Source organism: Mercenaria mercenaria, chromosome 15, assembly GCF_021730395.1.
Source record: "Mercenaria mercenaria strain notata chromosome 15, MADL_Memer_1, whole genome shotgun sequence".
Lineage (NCBI taxonomy): Eukaryota > Metazoa > Mollusca > Bivalvia > Venerida > Veneridae > Mercenaria > Mercenaria mercenaria.
The window spans coordinates 70,610,376-70,625,817 of record NC_069375.1 but is presented as its reverse complement, the minus strand read 5'-3'; the positions used below and the strand labels follow the sequence as shown (position 1 = coordinate 70,625,817).

General features: G+C 34.2%; 2 protein-coding genes across 2 annotated transcripts; both read left to right on the top strand.

Moving 5' to 3' along the window:
* Positions 1–2,291: 2,291 nt before the first annotated feature.
* On the top strand, positions 2,292–5,420 carry LOC123530793 (uncharacterized). The gene is made up of 3 exons (XM_045311591.2): positions 2,292–2,382; positions 3,561–3,612; positions 4,969–5,420. Exons 1-3 carry the CDS (start codon positions 2,350–2,352, stop codon positions 5,418–5,420), a joined length of 537 nt encoding a protein of 178 aa, XP_045167526.2. The 5' UTR covers positions 2,292–2,349.
* Positions 5,398–13,135, top strand: LOC128548862 (uncharacterized). Its single transcript, XM_053524385.1, has 9 exons — positions 5,398–6,187; positions 6,697–6,837; positions 7,908–7,993; positions 8,550–8,621; positions 8,798–8,882; positions 10,880–10,980; positions 11,236–11,307; positions 12,083–12,209; positions 13,041–13,135. Exons 1-9 carry the CDS (start codon positions 5,398–5,400, stop codon positions 13,043–13,045), a joined length of 1,479 nt encoding a protein of 492 aa, XP_053380360.1. The 3' UTR covers positions 13,046–13,135.
* The last annotated feature ends 2,307 nt before the right edge of the window (positions 13,136–15,442 follow it).

The following is a 15,442-nucleotide window of genomic DNA, read 5'->3' as shown; positions in this document are numbered from 1 at the left end:
TGTATTTTATGATGTTATTATTATCAGCATTTAACCAGAGATATATATAACGCCCTTTTCATGATAAACACGTTCAAAGGCGCTTTACATACAGCAAACGCAGCCACACAGGGCGCAAAATTCATCCTCTACTAGTACAGACACAGGGCGATCTGACTGGAGGGAGAGAGTGAGTTAAAGCCCCCAGAAAAGACTGAGAGAAATCCCTTTTAAACACAGGCCTGTCCGGCTAACTTACCCTAGCTTTTTGCGAATAGTCTGGTTCTTTAACGTGACCGGTGTATAGCATCGACACACACGATGCCGTCGTTCTTGGGAAGAACAGTAAAAACTTCATAGTTAGGTGGGAGACACTAAAGAGCATCTCAGAATTGTTTCAGTGCCTGGATCGGGATTCGAACATCGGACCTCCGGATTGACAGTCAAGCGTGTTACCACTAGACCATCGGTCAACATTAACCTGTGTCCCAGAAATTATTTAAACCTGTCAAGTCTTTCAGAAGTTATTGTCCGGAAACCATGAAAACCAACGGAACGACAGAGCGACTGACAGGCCTACCGACCGACCGACAGGCTCACTCCGATATTCCCCCTCGTTTGTGGGGTATAATAACTGTGAGTTTAAAGGCATAGATATGCAGTTACAATAAATTCGTATGTACTATGTTGGAATCTGAAGGAAAATATCTGCAATTTCAATAATTTCGATTGTAATAATGCTGAGTTTCAAGGAAGAAATCTACAATACTTATTTGATTCAGTCGAATAATGTACCGATAAGGAGAAGTAACATTGTGTTGGAGCTAGTCGCACTCCTGGCACGGATCGTCTCTCCTAGCTTTACACTGCTGAAAGGATATTGGTAGTTTGCTAGCAAGTAGTCAAGCTACCGACTAGATAATATTTTATCTTTTTAAAAGGTTTTCTTAAAACATTTTGTTTTCACACGTTTATAGTCAGCATTAGAGATCTGTAAACGCCAATTGGCATTCTCGCATGCCATGTGTAATATTGTGCAAGAGACTATAAAGGTTTGACTTGCATTCTCAAAAAGGACCTAAAATTGTGTCCTTGTAGTGTGTGACTTTCGTGCCTTTAGGGAGTTTCGTTTTGCTTTTGGGTACCCTATCTAGCTCAAACGGTCAGGAGAATGTATGAGTATGTTTAAGGTGTTAACACAAGGGACGTAAATTTTGAAAACGATTGTTGTGTCCATGATACTGCTTACCTTCATATTTATGGGATCCTTTGCTCATATCTATATAAAAATGTTTCAGTTATCTGGTAATAGGATATATAAAAATGATTTAGAAACATAAAACACAACTACGCCAAATAATACTCGGAATTTGTGTTTAAGGAGATATGATCGGTGTGTTAACAATCTCGGATGACTCTTATGCATCCTTTTGACATTTTTGCAGTCGCGGAAATGGCAACGTCACAGTGTTGAATACCGTTAAGTAAAACTGAAATGACTGAATGCACTGTAAACAGACACATACGTTATCTGTTTTTCATGAGTACATTATTTGGCAAACACAATGCCCTGTACTAATTAACAAACTTACCGTTATAGGTGCACATTTGATAAATTCGTAAATTTGTCCATATTTAATAACCTGTGTATTAACGAAATAACCGGGACAAATCAACACTGTTCTTAATTCATTTATTTTATTTAGATTGTTGGATTTAACGTCGCACCGACACAACTATATGTCACATGGAGAAATTTCAAGCGTTGATGGTAGAGGAGGACCACATGTGTCCCTCTGTGCATTATTTCATCACGGGCAAAACCCTAAGTAGAACCACCGATCTTCCGTAAGCCAGCTGGATGGCTTTTTCACTTGAAGAATGCAACGCCTCGAGTGAGGCCCGAACCCACATCGACGAGGAGCAAGTGAGATCCCACTGTTTTTAAAACTGTCCGTTTTCAATATGATTGTCAGTAAAAGTGTTCTATAATTGTAAATGATATGTATCAATATCAATTTCTCTGTTCTAAATATAGCCTTATGGATTCCATTGCAGCTCTAATGAGAAAAAATGACTGGGAACACTTTCTGACTGTCGCTTACCGTTGTGGAGAATAATCCCTAAAATGAATTAAAAGTAAACGTTAAGAAATAAAACTATGAGGAGGTAGCAGCTCGTCAGAGTGACGAAATGACAAAAACAGCATGTTACAATTTTTTAACTTTTCATATCGGTACATACTTTAAGTCTACTAAATGAAACTTAAACTGGGACAAAAATATGTGTATATCACGCGCTTAATGTATGTTCTAGTTTATTTAAGATAAGAAACAGGTTTGAACTTCTGTTTCCAATTCGCCACCGAAAATGAAGTGCCTGCCTTGCATTTTGCTGCTCGTGGTAAGAAATACGTTTCTTTTCATAGTATTGTTTCGTTGCTGAATCTGATGCTATAATTATTGTTATACAATTTGATCAGTGTGAGATGATAATTCTGGATTACGTAAATGAAGTTTTAAATGATAAAGCTTTCGAACATTTTTTTCTCGGTTAAACACGGTCTAAGTCTTGTATATTCAGCATTCTAACACGACCAGCAAATAACCTATATACACATGAGAAAGTTAATCAACGGTTATTTTGCGATAACCCATGCTCGTGCAATTTTAAGAATGATCCATGTGCGTAGCACAAAGTGTAAACAAATAGTTACCATTTTTTTCTAACACTGTTGATACTAGTATGTCGAGTTAGAATTAAAATAACAAATTCCAAAGTGTGATTTATCGGAGAATAACCCGAATCTTTCGTTCTTATGAGCTTACGGCCTTCGTGATATATATTTACGCATAAGAACTGAAAACACGGGTTATTCTGCGATAAACCACGCTTGGGAACTTACTATTTCTTAAATAAACAATGGTTGACTCTCGCTTGCAGAATATCATATGATGTCAATTATGATGTCAGTGGCCGCTTGACGTTCGATACATTACTACACGTACTAATTTTTTTATTATCTTGTTAGAATGAAAATAAACAAGGCCTTGTGATTGATCGTCTGGTTTTCCCCGATTCATGCAGATACTTGCATATTTAAGTACAAGGAAGTTAGTTGCTGCGCATCTGTTCTCTGAACCGTGGTGAAGCTGACGATGAACAACGCGAAGAACTTAGAAACACTGACATTATGAATTATGGAATGATTTGTTACCGAGTTGTTATTACAGAAAATAACACCGGACTGTGATACGTTCCTACATGTAAAATCTCAACATGTCCCCTAACTCTCATATGTATGTCCTTCCAACAGATCCTTTATGAAAAATATATGAGAAGACTTTGTAAATCCTCCGAGCTAGATAATGAGTTGTACGTAGGAGATATTATATCGTATGTTCGAGTTACCAAGTCTTATGTAGGAGTTACTTAGGATTTTTATTACCTACGTACAAGTTAGTAAGTCGTAAGGAGGACTGATTACTTATCTCTCTGCTACTATAAAAGTTTATATTAGATAGAATTATTATAGAATTATGTTGTTTTACAAACGGCTTTTGTTTCTTCATTCTGTTTAGGTTGCCTGTCACTTAAAAATAGAATATGCTGCGTCCCAAAACTGTGAAGCATGTAAGTATAAAACAGCAGAGCGAAATTTATTGTTACAGTAACACGAAATATTAAATTTTTGGTAAAATCATTCATATCATAGATTAAGATAGTGGACCCGTAATGGCAATCGGCAGTTTACGTGCCAGTTTGCATTTTCCGTATACACGTTCGGCATCCTTCAGTCACAACAGATAATAATTATATAACAAAATTCCGAAATGCCATACGAAGAATTACGTAATCTAACGAAACATGCCGATTGTCATGACGGGTCAACTATACCAGAAAGTAGTAACTAAAAGACGACAACTTCTTTCTGAGTTCTTCAGTTTGATATATTTCCACCTATAAGTAAACGTAAATCTTCCAAATTTTTGCTCTTACATTTTCCTCTTGAAAGTTGTGTTACATTATACATAATAATGTCTCTTCCACAAGTCATGAGATCGTTCAATAAACATACTCCAAGTATTTGCTTAGGAAAGCATGCTGTTACGTGATGCTTTAGTTTTAGATTTATTCCAAACATTTTCAAAAAGCGAATACCTAAGGAAAGATTGTAGCCATAAAAACGATTTTAGAAAACAAATAGGCAACTGTACTTGGGATTATATTATTTAAAACTGAACACACCTTTATCAGACGCATTCGTTTTAATGACGGCAGGACAAAATGAGTAACGACATAAAAAGGAAAAAAGACAATGTATGCAAAAAAAAAAAAAAAAAAAAAAAAAAAAGAAATATGACGCACAGTTTCTTAACATGATAATAAATAATTCGTAGTAGTAAGTACGTATGTTTGTAAAACAGTTCGTTTATAATTAATAGTATTATTATCATTTTATTATTAAATCTACATTTACAGTCTTTTCCATTGGTCTAGATGTAGTCACATGATCAATGATAAAAAGTCATATTGACTCGAAGGTGGAGCCAAAAACACGTATTAACCTCCAGCTGTGACGTCATCACCGTTTGAAAACAATGCGACGTCGGACACAATTTACCACAAAAAATGACCAAAAGCTGCAGTTATTTGTATTTAAAGTTTATACTTATGAGTAGGTTGGATTAAAAAAAAATGTTGCCTTTTAAGTTCGGTCGATATGTGGTTTTATCGACTTGATAAAAGCGATATCAGTCTCGTTTTTATCAAGTCGATAAATCCACATATCGACCTCACCAAAAGGCAATAATAGTATATTAGGAATATCAAATGTATAATAAACCGATATAATACTTTAATTGAAAGACACGAAAATGGGACAACAATTTATTAGTTAAATTTTTATGAGTTTATTTATAACTTGTCCAGTTAAATACTTAATTTATTGATGTCGCATACTACGTATATCAAATTTCCTTTCCACAGCTTCAGTCGGGACAAACTTCATATTCGACCTCATAAGTTTTGCAGACAGGGTCACAGCAAATAACATTCGCCTTCACATTACACCAGTATTACAAGTACCAGCACATGTCCGCGTCACGGCACCGTTTATAAACATGGACAGTACATACACCGTTTCAAACTATACCGTTATTCCGCTAAATGGGACATTGATACAATTTGAATATGGAAAGCAATTTAAAGGGATCGAAGTTAGTTCAGATGTGAATATTTCTTTGGCCGTATTTACAGCTGATAATGATGATTTAACGGAAGGATTTCTGGCGTTACCTATCAGTGCCCTTGGTACTCGTTATACAGCTGCCTCTTACATTCCACTTAGCACATTCAGCAGTGAGATACTCGTAGTGGGTGTGGAGAATGATACAGATGTCACCCTGTCAACAGTGAATGGATGGAAAGAGGAACATTAACAGAACATTTCAATTACAGAAATTTCAAGCGTATCAATTTCAGGCGAAAAATGACATTGGTGGCAGCATAGTAACATCTAACAAACCAGTAGCTGTTTTCTCAGGATCTGTAAGCGCAAGTGTACCTGTTGGAATAGGAGATTATCAGTATCTAGTCGAGCAAATGACACCAACCAACTACTGGACTACAAGATTCATAGTTCAACCTATCTACCCAAGAAGACATTTTGTTGTCAAATTGTTTGCAAATCAGGATAACACAGAAGTACATTATATCAACAGCACGAATCACTTCGCCGTATACATGAACAAAAGGACTCTGGTGGAGTTGCTGTTTAGTACCGATCCTGTAACCGTTCTAGCAAACAAGCCAATCAGTGTGATACAATACGGACATGATGGTGATAACATGGACGGTGATCCCTTCATGTCGACCACACAAGGAATCGCACAGTTCCAGAATTCTTATAAATTCGTTACACAAAATTATCATCCCAGAGGAAGCAATACTGTAGCCATTACAATTCTAAAGAACAGTACAGGCGGACTTCTACTGAATGGTCACAATGTGTCTTACTGGAATGCTAAGGATGTGTCAGCGTCTCCTCCAATGGATCAATATATTACTCTCTTTGTTAATGTCTCATACAACAGTTACTATCATTTACATCACAGCAGTGGAATAAAGTTTGGGGCTGTCATTTATGGACGCGTTAGTAAATCTGCTGCGTATGGCTATCCTCTTCAGCTGTCATTTACCGATGGAGGTAATACTCTATAAATATTATAAAAAATATTCGCATGTAATAATTTTATTTGTTTTTCTTTAAAAAAGAAACAACAACAAAACAAATGACGGTGTAAGATTGCTGTATTTCCTGGTTTTTGGCAGAAAGATTCATTGAAATATTTACAACTTAATGAATTACTGTGTATTTAACTTCCTGAGAAAAAATACCAACGACAGACTGACCGGAGGAGCCTATTCATTTTGATTTTGTTCCTGGTACCTGGTTTTAATTCGTTTAAATTATATGTGTATTTTTGTGAAGATATCATCTTGTATCAATCTATAAATATACTGTTGTGGGGATTCGTTTTTTTTTTGTTTGATCCGGTATAATAATGGTTGGCGGAAGGTTGCTTCTGTTCGGTTTTTGTTCTTGTTTTAAATACATCTTGAATTAGAAGTGAAGTATTGCTGAAATGTCCTTTAAAATTCTTGTGACAGACAGAAATAAGTTTTTGGGTGCAATAATTCATTTATTCTTTTCAGACTGTCAAACAACTATGTACACTGGAACAACCACAGTCACGAAATCGGTGCATTATAACTCAACAATACAGGGAGCTACTATGTATACACAAACAACCGCAGTCACCAAAGCCCTGTATTATAACTCAACAACCCAGGGAGGTATGACATAAAATTCATATCCTACGTGTTTGATTATTATATCTATTACAATTTATTTACCTTTATTAATTATATATAGGCCTATATTTTATGGTATAATTATATTTCTAAAATGGTTCAATGTGATTGTCAGTTAAACAAGGGGCAGGACGTGAAGTGGTTGCACACTTGGTTCAAGCGAGCGAAATGGTTGCAAACTTACAAAATGGCGGATATTGTTGTTTTCTTTTGTCTCATTTAAGGGCCCCAAAACAGACTAGTTTGATCATAAGAATGTAAAAACGGCAAGAAACGACGCAATTCAAATATCAAAACATGACCATGACCATTTTATAACTTCAATAACTTCGAGAATTCGAAATCTACAACGCTGAAACGCAAAACCGAGTGTGACGTAGACATAGAACTGATGCATGCACTTATCCACAGAGTCCAAAATACCATAGAAACCCACTAACCTGATAAAAAACAAGCGAACACGCGATGATTTCAGAAAATATCCGCCATTTTGTAAGTTTGCAACCATTTCGCTCGCTTGAACCAAGTGCGCAACCACTTCACGTCCTGCCCCTTGTTAAACGAAGAAGTAGTTCAAGCTTCTTATGTTCTGCGATAAACAACGGTTGGTGTACAGATGGGAAAGATACCATTGTGACGACGTCAATCATAGCGTCAAATTGCCGTATGACATCCGGTTCATTAGTTCTCGAATATATGACGCATAGAATAATTTTTACCGGTATATTTCATTGGACATGCACGAATATACACAGTAAATGCCTTTTATGTTTTGTTGACTAATTTATCATGATTCATCGTTCAAATGCTTAGATATTAAACCATTCGTTTTAACACCCTCTTGGTTCATTTCCTGTACATCTGAACTCTGAACCGTAGTAAATTAGACGGCAAACCACTCGAATGCCTTGAATATTTATTTAGAATTTGTATAAGTAAAATGTTTGGTATTATGTTGTACACTAATTGATACAATCAATATTCTGTATTCCTTTCGTTTCTTTTCCACTACTTAAGACCTTCTTTTAAAAGAACATACTAAAAAATTTCAGATAAAGGTAGATGGTGTTTCCGCTGCGACGGCATGACACATTTGCAGTATTGCGACTGGGTTGAGAGATGCCAGACAGAGGATGAGGTTTATATTGCATTTACTCCTCATTGTCTTACCAATGTAAAACCCCTATATAACACATGTTACATATTTGGTTCTGATTTGATAAGAAAATATTTGTCTTTTTACAGCAATATCTTCCTTGGTCTATTTCAGCTAAAAACAAACACTTTGCAGATTTTACTGCAAGACGAATATTGAGTTGTTCAAGATTTAGAAGCTTTGATAATTTAGCGTTATATACGCGTGTTTATATTATTAGTTTTCCTCAAGTATATGCTCCTAAAGTCGCGCAGTATTTCCAATGAAGAACTCGTGCATATTTCCCGATAAAAAGCTAATAACCTATAATAATATAACTGCTTAAAACTACTATACATAATTTGAAAACCGAAAGAGTTTCGATCAAAGAAATAGTTTTATTATAAGCAAATTGGAATATCTCAAACATCTATTCTTAAATGCGTCTCGTGTATGTTATTTTCGTACTTGGTTTTAAATCTTTAAAGAAAAACATTTTTATTCATATTAACGTACAGACCTTAACCGTCACAGCTGTAACAAGTCATTTGTTTTCCAGGTGTGTTATGTGCAAAGCTACAGCAGAAGCAGTCATGGCAATCTTTACAGATCAGGCTGTATTAACCCACAGGTAACAAGATAAATATTTTTCACATTGCCGTCAATGTTAAACACATGCAAAATTCTTGATTTTGTAATAACTGTTTCGAATAAAACCAGAGATAAATAACAACAAAGATTTACCGGCAATACACGATCAAAAATTTAAAGATTCCGAAATGTTTTAATTTTGTTTACTTTTCATAGCAATGTACGAGCGGTGATGGAAATGGTAGTTGTGTACAATGTTGTAATGACAATTTCTGTAACAGCAAAGGATGTGGTGACACAGGTAAAACAATTACAAGAATACATGGAAAATCCGTGCAGTCTTTACGAGAGTAATCATTTTAAAATGACTTGGAAATTATGTAATATTTAGATGAAACATCTTCGTGGTACAGTGATCACTGTCCATATGAAAAAGATTTAAAATAACAAAAATAAATCATCAGTTATGTACAGTGTGCACAATTTGCACATGGAACTGATGTAAACATTATACTTATGCTTTTTATAATTTACAATTTTTATTTCATTCCAGTACATTGATATAAAATGTATATCCTAAATTTGCAACATTATATGTTTCAATATACATTCTTGTCCATATAAGTCAAACAATATAATAAAAAAAAATATATATTGTACATAATATCTATCCCTTAAATGTTTTAAAATAATAAGGAAGGATAGAAAATGATTGATGAATGGTGACATGATGGAATGGCCTTAAAGAAAAAAGGGAAAAAGCTGTACATATTTAAAGAAAACAATGAATTATTTTCATGTATGAAAATTTAGTAAAGAAAGAATGTTGTATTACTGGAAATCAAATACTAGTTCCGCCTGTGATGCATTAAGTAGTCGTTACTGTAATACATGGCAACAAATGATTTGTCGTAATAGTAATACTGTATCAAAACTAACGAAATACTGATGATGTACTGGTCACATTAAAACATGGTTAGTTTTTTTAAATACTTCTAGCCCGAAGATTTAGCGAAATAAGTGAACAGCTTCTTTTTAGATTGACTGAACATATTTTAAACAAAACACATTTACAGATCATATCTTGGCAGCTCTTTAAGAAATTTTAAGCGAACAATTTATTCCAGCTTTTCAACGGCATAGCTTTCTACAAATATCTGTGAAAACACAATTCGATGCAACCAACTGAAGGTTGTTAAATCATCTCATTAGAAAATCCTGAATTTGTATTTTTGTCAGTGTATCATAGAAAAAATATAAGGAAGTTAGGGCTAACATCAAAGAAATATTACATGTTGCAATACACCTTCCTCAGGTGATCACCTTATTTCTATATTACTTTAGTCTTAATATAATAGTTAGGTTTTCCTAATTGAAAGTCAGTGTGATGAAATGTAATGTGTGTGTATAATTCAATATAAATTATAAGAAACAGAAATATTGATGGCTGATGCACATTTCATAACCATTTATGACAACGTCAAGTCGAAACTGCTAGTATTTCGCTGTTCTTCAAATGGATCTTCTTACTGCAGTCTTTATATTTAAGAAAGTTCAGAAGGATATTTATGCTGTGAGATTAGTAACTTCTAAGTTTTTAAGCTGGGACGGTTTCAAGACACCCGTTTTCATCCATAGCATTGAATATTATGTAATCACCTCTTGGATATGTTGCCTTCTTTTTACTTTTGTCTTTTGGCAGTTTCTGTAATATGCAGGCTCCGTAAACTGAGATCCCCTTTCAAAATTCCAGCTTGTTTTGTCTGTCCATTGTTTTCTCGTTTAGTATAATCCAAATGTTTTAACTGGAGATTATACGCCGAATTTTATGGAACTTCACACTAGTGTATTATTGAATGTTCGCTATGAACCTTCGTATGAACACATCTGCGTATGTCTCTGAATTGCTTTTGGTCCGTGTAATTTGTGAAAATGTTGAGTTCTGTTCGATCCGGGCATGGACAGTAGCATGCATTTCCATTACCGGTTATAAACATGCTGAATCAAACCGGGCCTGCAGCATTTTCATTTTTGTCGTCTCCTTGTGGCGGCTGTTTAAATTATCCTTGTACTTGAACTCTGTATATTGTTACATTTTCTCGTCGTTTGGGATCATAGAGTTTATTCAACATTACAAAATTTGAGTTTTGCAGAAGCACGTGATATGGGAAAAGTCGACTTTATCACATATAGCATTGTCTATCATGAATAGACACAGACAAATAGAATCTGCTGTTGTTTTTTTTGCTTGGTTGTGATCTATGCTTCCTTTAAACCATTCATTCTGGTTTATGCTAGGGTTTCAACAACTCGGACAGAGAGGACCTATTTGCTTCGACTGTACTCACATGGGTGAACATGAGACCTGCAACACTGTACAACTCTGTAGTGCCAATCAGGTAAAGACGGTGTAAGAAATTGTTTAACGTATGAGATAAAGAAGTTGATGTATTTTTACTTTGACAACGATTTTACATTCTTTTGATTTACTGGGTCTTAGGTAATTTAACACAGATATTTATAAATATCTAAAACATTTGTCTGAAGTACAGGTACCTTCAGTTTCAAGTAAGAATGTTTATCTGCATTCCTCGTATTATCGACGATAAACACTCAATTTATGTAGTGTACAATCTATCACATGCCTGTTACAGGTGTGCATGATTGAAAAGTATAAATGGGGAGAGAGCGACCTCCACAACAAAATGGGGTGTAGCGATGCACAGGTAATACATAATTATAACGTCCACAATATCATGGGTGTTGTCAGTGTACAGGTGATATATAAATAAAACTTCCAAAACATGGATGCAGCAATATACTTGTAGTACATAGTTAAAACTTTGGCAACATAATGGTATGTAGTAATATACATGCAGCACTTTATAATAACTTCTATAACATTATGAGATGTTGCGACGAAGTGGATATATATATATATATATATATATATATTATAGTAGAGAGATTTTATACGAACTAAATCACCACCACAATACACCAGACTAATTACGGCAAAGCAGTACAAACGAACAGGCACATGCCAAAGCAAGTCCACTTACCCAATAAGATTAGTTTCGATTCTGCTTTATATACGAGCCCGAATTGTACTACACATTCATACTGGCTCAACATTTGCATATAAATGCTCAAATCTCTGTTTTCATGTCTCACAAATCAGTAGTGTCATTTTAGTCTTTTTAACTGATTGGGACCAGAGAAGCTATATTTTCTCTATTTGAAAATTATTGGATCTCGAGGATACATTGAATATATAGAGATAGCTTGCATTAAAGGGATATATCTCGCCTGATATGGATTTCCTCGACAGCGTATATCCCGTATCCTGTCACCAACAAGCAGTGTAACTAATAATAACTGGAGACTGAACACACAAAGACGAAGGTGATATTAGATTGAATTTTGTGTATAGTTAATATATGAGTACATTGTAAATACTAAATTACTGTCAAGATTTAAAAATGGTTTTCACATTATTAGGCATGCGCAAGCAGACGTTCAGTTCGAGGATTGGCTGCTCGCCATTCACCTGTTTGCTCACACTGTTGTCACACTGATTTTTGCAACATGAACTGTACATTTGTGGATACAGGTGTACCTATAATTGGTATGTATATGTTATATGTAGAGTATTTAAAATGTATCAAATGTCAAGTGTTTGTAATTACTGAGGTGTATTCTTTGATGTGGTTATAAGTATAATAAATAAACAATAATATTATTGTTAAGTAACAAAGCGTCAGATTGTGTTCCAGTTAAACATATTTTTATTAAGTGCCTTACAAGTTTGCTAGGGTGGTGTATTGCTGTCAGTATGCAAGATGACGGTTAAGACATGGTAAAAATTGATTGGCTAAAGAGTACTGGGAATTCCTTATAAGTTAATAAGCCAAAACTTCATACTATATATCTATATAATTGGACATTGTGCCTTACACCGGTCTTTCAAAAATGTTGTCAAAGATATTTTATCTAAGAGAATATCCTAACAGTTGGGAATGGAAGGATTATGTTTAAAACGGGAAAGATAATATATTATCTCTGAATGACGGCCGTTTTGTAAGTATGTATAAAGGAAAATTCTAATACGGTCTGATAAAATTGTACTGAGTACTTAGTGAGTATCTACAAAAGATATTGATATTTGATACATCTATATTGCCATGTCCTGAATAAAATCATGAATCACTTCATAAATTGAAAGCAGTATGCGTTACAATGAACATTATCATAGTTTGCATGACGTATCCCACCTATGTCAGGGTAAACACATTTCATGCGTGCTCTCATGATATGGAAGGTATAATGTTCATATGTGTCTCACAATAGAAGCCTACAGGATACCTCCCATTTTTTATGTATAACTTTACGCTCTTCTAAAATGCAAACAAATTATATTCTGAATGTACTTTAATGACATAATGTGCTTGTTTTGCAGGTTAAGCAATGGATTCAAGTTGGCCGGATAAAACATGACAATTTCTTTTCGGAATGTTTCATTTTCAGTGAAATGCATAAACATGATGTAATTTATTGAAGTTGTTCTTTTTTCTTTCTTCTGAAAGAGTTATTTCTCCCATAAAAATGGTTTCTCTATGAGAAAAATAACAGTATCTGCTTTCGTTTTTAGAATTGCAAATGATACTTACATTTACCTTAACCGTCTTTTTCATTTCTTGATGTATAAATGAACCATTACAAAGATTTTTGAGAGCTAACATATGTTTCCTAATCACGAGTTGTTTTAAAATTTTCAACATTCCCGCTAAAACAAACAGCAAAATGTGGAAGTTCCCTACGTATGCTGTAAAAACAACCAGTGTATTTGGAGTACTAATAATCAATTTAAGACTCATTTCCTAAATTCACCATACTCTTTAAATATAAAGTTTTCAGTAATTCACTACAGCACACTCTTAATGTACATTTAATTATTCCATAACCCTTATCATGCTGGGCAAGACTGGGTCTGCCTTTTCAACCAGTGAAGATCATGATCATGATCTGCACTGTTCGCCATTTAGTCAGTATCTTTTTGGTAAGAACCCCTCTTAACTGTTAATGGTACTGTCCAGATCGCAAGATGGACAGGTTCATTATAGAAATTCAGCAGGGTAAGGGGTAAAAGAAAACTAGATAGGGCACACGTGTACCCACTTCTTGTCACTGTATATGGTTTCATGACAGTGGGTGAAACGTTTTGTTTTAAGATATTCGCTATGCAAATTTATAAACACATACGTATTTTTCAAGGACCATATCTCTTTTCTAGCTGAGTGAAATCCTAAAGAGAATTCAACTTCACAGTCATGCTGTATAACAATCCTCTAATGTTTTATGACTAGGTCAAGTACATTTTGAGATAGTATTACATGGAACGTGAAATTGTATGCCCTTTATGCATATTTTTGACAAAATCAAATGACATGACTCTTGTCTTGCAGAATGAAATGAAAAAAGAAGTCAAGTGCACAAATGCACATGATGAATAATATTTCTATTTGATCTCGTGACTCTAGGTGAAATATCTTAAAGGTGTATGCAGCACAAATTTTAAATACTTTATTTGTATTTTTCACAGAGTCAAGGACTATAAGTTTGATGAGAAAAATCCTAGATAGAGCACTCTGTGCATAACTTCACATGCTATATAACGATCCGTTACTGTTTTATGTCTCAAAGTGAAATAGTCTTTGAGATACATTGAACAAAATATTTTATGGCACTTTATGTATAATTTTAACTTAATCAAAGGTCATAACTCTGGTCTGTTCAGAAATGCCGAACATAGTTCAAAGTGAACAACTTCATATACTGAATAATATTTCTGTTATGTTTTATGAACTAGGTCAGATACGTTTTAAGATTCGTGCTACAGGAAATTTTATGAATAGCTATTGGCCGGCTTAAATATCGGCCAATAGCTATTCATAGCTATTGTTATTACGTTTGAAACCAGATTATAAATAAAAATGTGTATCTTGTATCTTGTACCCTTACATTTTATCTTTTGAAGAAATTCATTAGATGACCAAAATCTGATGAACCACCTTTACCACGCTATTTTTACAGCACGTTTCTGTACCGATAAGCGGTTTGGTTATACTTCGTCTGTCGCGTTGACAGCCTAGTTTTATAGTTCGGTTTCGAGGTCATCCATGTTTTTGTACTTTTTATAATGTAGTGGTCCGTTATCTAAGTAGTGTTATTCAGTATAATAGTGTTTTTATTTAAATAAAGCAAGGTAAATCATGCTGATTTCACTAATCGTTAGACGAGTATATAAATTGAACTTTCAAACGCTAAAATTAAACTAGAAAATTTCGCTTGTTTACTTGGTTTTATAAAAACGACAGGTTAATACTATTATTATCTTACTGAAAAAAGTAAACTGTAAACTTGATTTGGATAAAGTATCAGCTGAGTCATAATGTTCAACGAAACACATGAATATTGTAAGTATAAAAAGATTGTTTGTTTCCGGTATCCCGACCTACCCTAAATTTTTGACCCGACCCTAAATTTTTTTATGGCCTTGGAAAATATTTTTTTCAACTTTTTATGCTTTAAACATGGCCAGTGATGTTTGAAATCAACTAACTGATGCTCTAAAGGCATAACCCCCTTATTTGTATTTATTTTTTGACACAAAAGTAATTTCAGAAAAGTCTCCCTAAATAATAAAGAAATCCAAAAAAAAAAAAAGAAAAAGAAAACCTTCTTACCCTAACATTTTTGAGCATGTTATCGGAAACAAAGATTTTTTTGCCTTATAAATAAACATAATATTATGTTGAAGTGTTTGTTTGTGTTCATACGTTCGTTTATGTGATTTCTAAT

Excerpts from the sequence above, each read along its gene's own strand:
- LOC123530793 (XM_045311591.2), top strand. The coding sequence starts at position 2,350 with ATGAAGTGCCTGCCTTGCATTTTGCTGCTCGTG. Across the intron at positions 2,383-3,560 it reads CTTGCATTTTGCTGCTCGTG|GTTGCCTGTCACTTAAAAAT; the intron begins GTAAGAAATACG and ends CATTCTGTTTAG. Across the intron at positions 3,613-4,968 it reads GTCCCAAAACTGTGAAGCAT|CTTCAGTCGGGACAAACTTC; the intron begins GTAAGTATAAAA and ends TCCTTTCCACAG.
- LOC128548862 (XM_053524385.1), top strand. The coding sequence starts at position 5,398 with ATGGATGGAAAGAGGAACATTAACAGAACATTTCAATTACAGAAATTT. Across the intron at positions 6,188-6,696 it reads GCTGTCATTTACCGATGGAG|ACTGTCAAACAACTATGTAC; the intron begins GTAATACTCTAT and ends TATTCTTTTCAG. Across the intron at positions 7,994-8,549 it reads GATGCCAGACAGAGGATGAG|GTGTGTTATGTGCAAAGCTA; the intron begins GTTTATATTGCA and ends TTTGTTTTCCAG.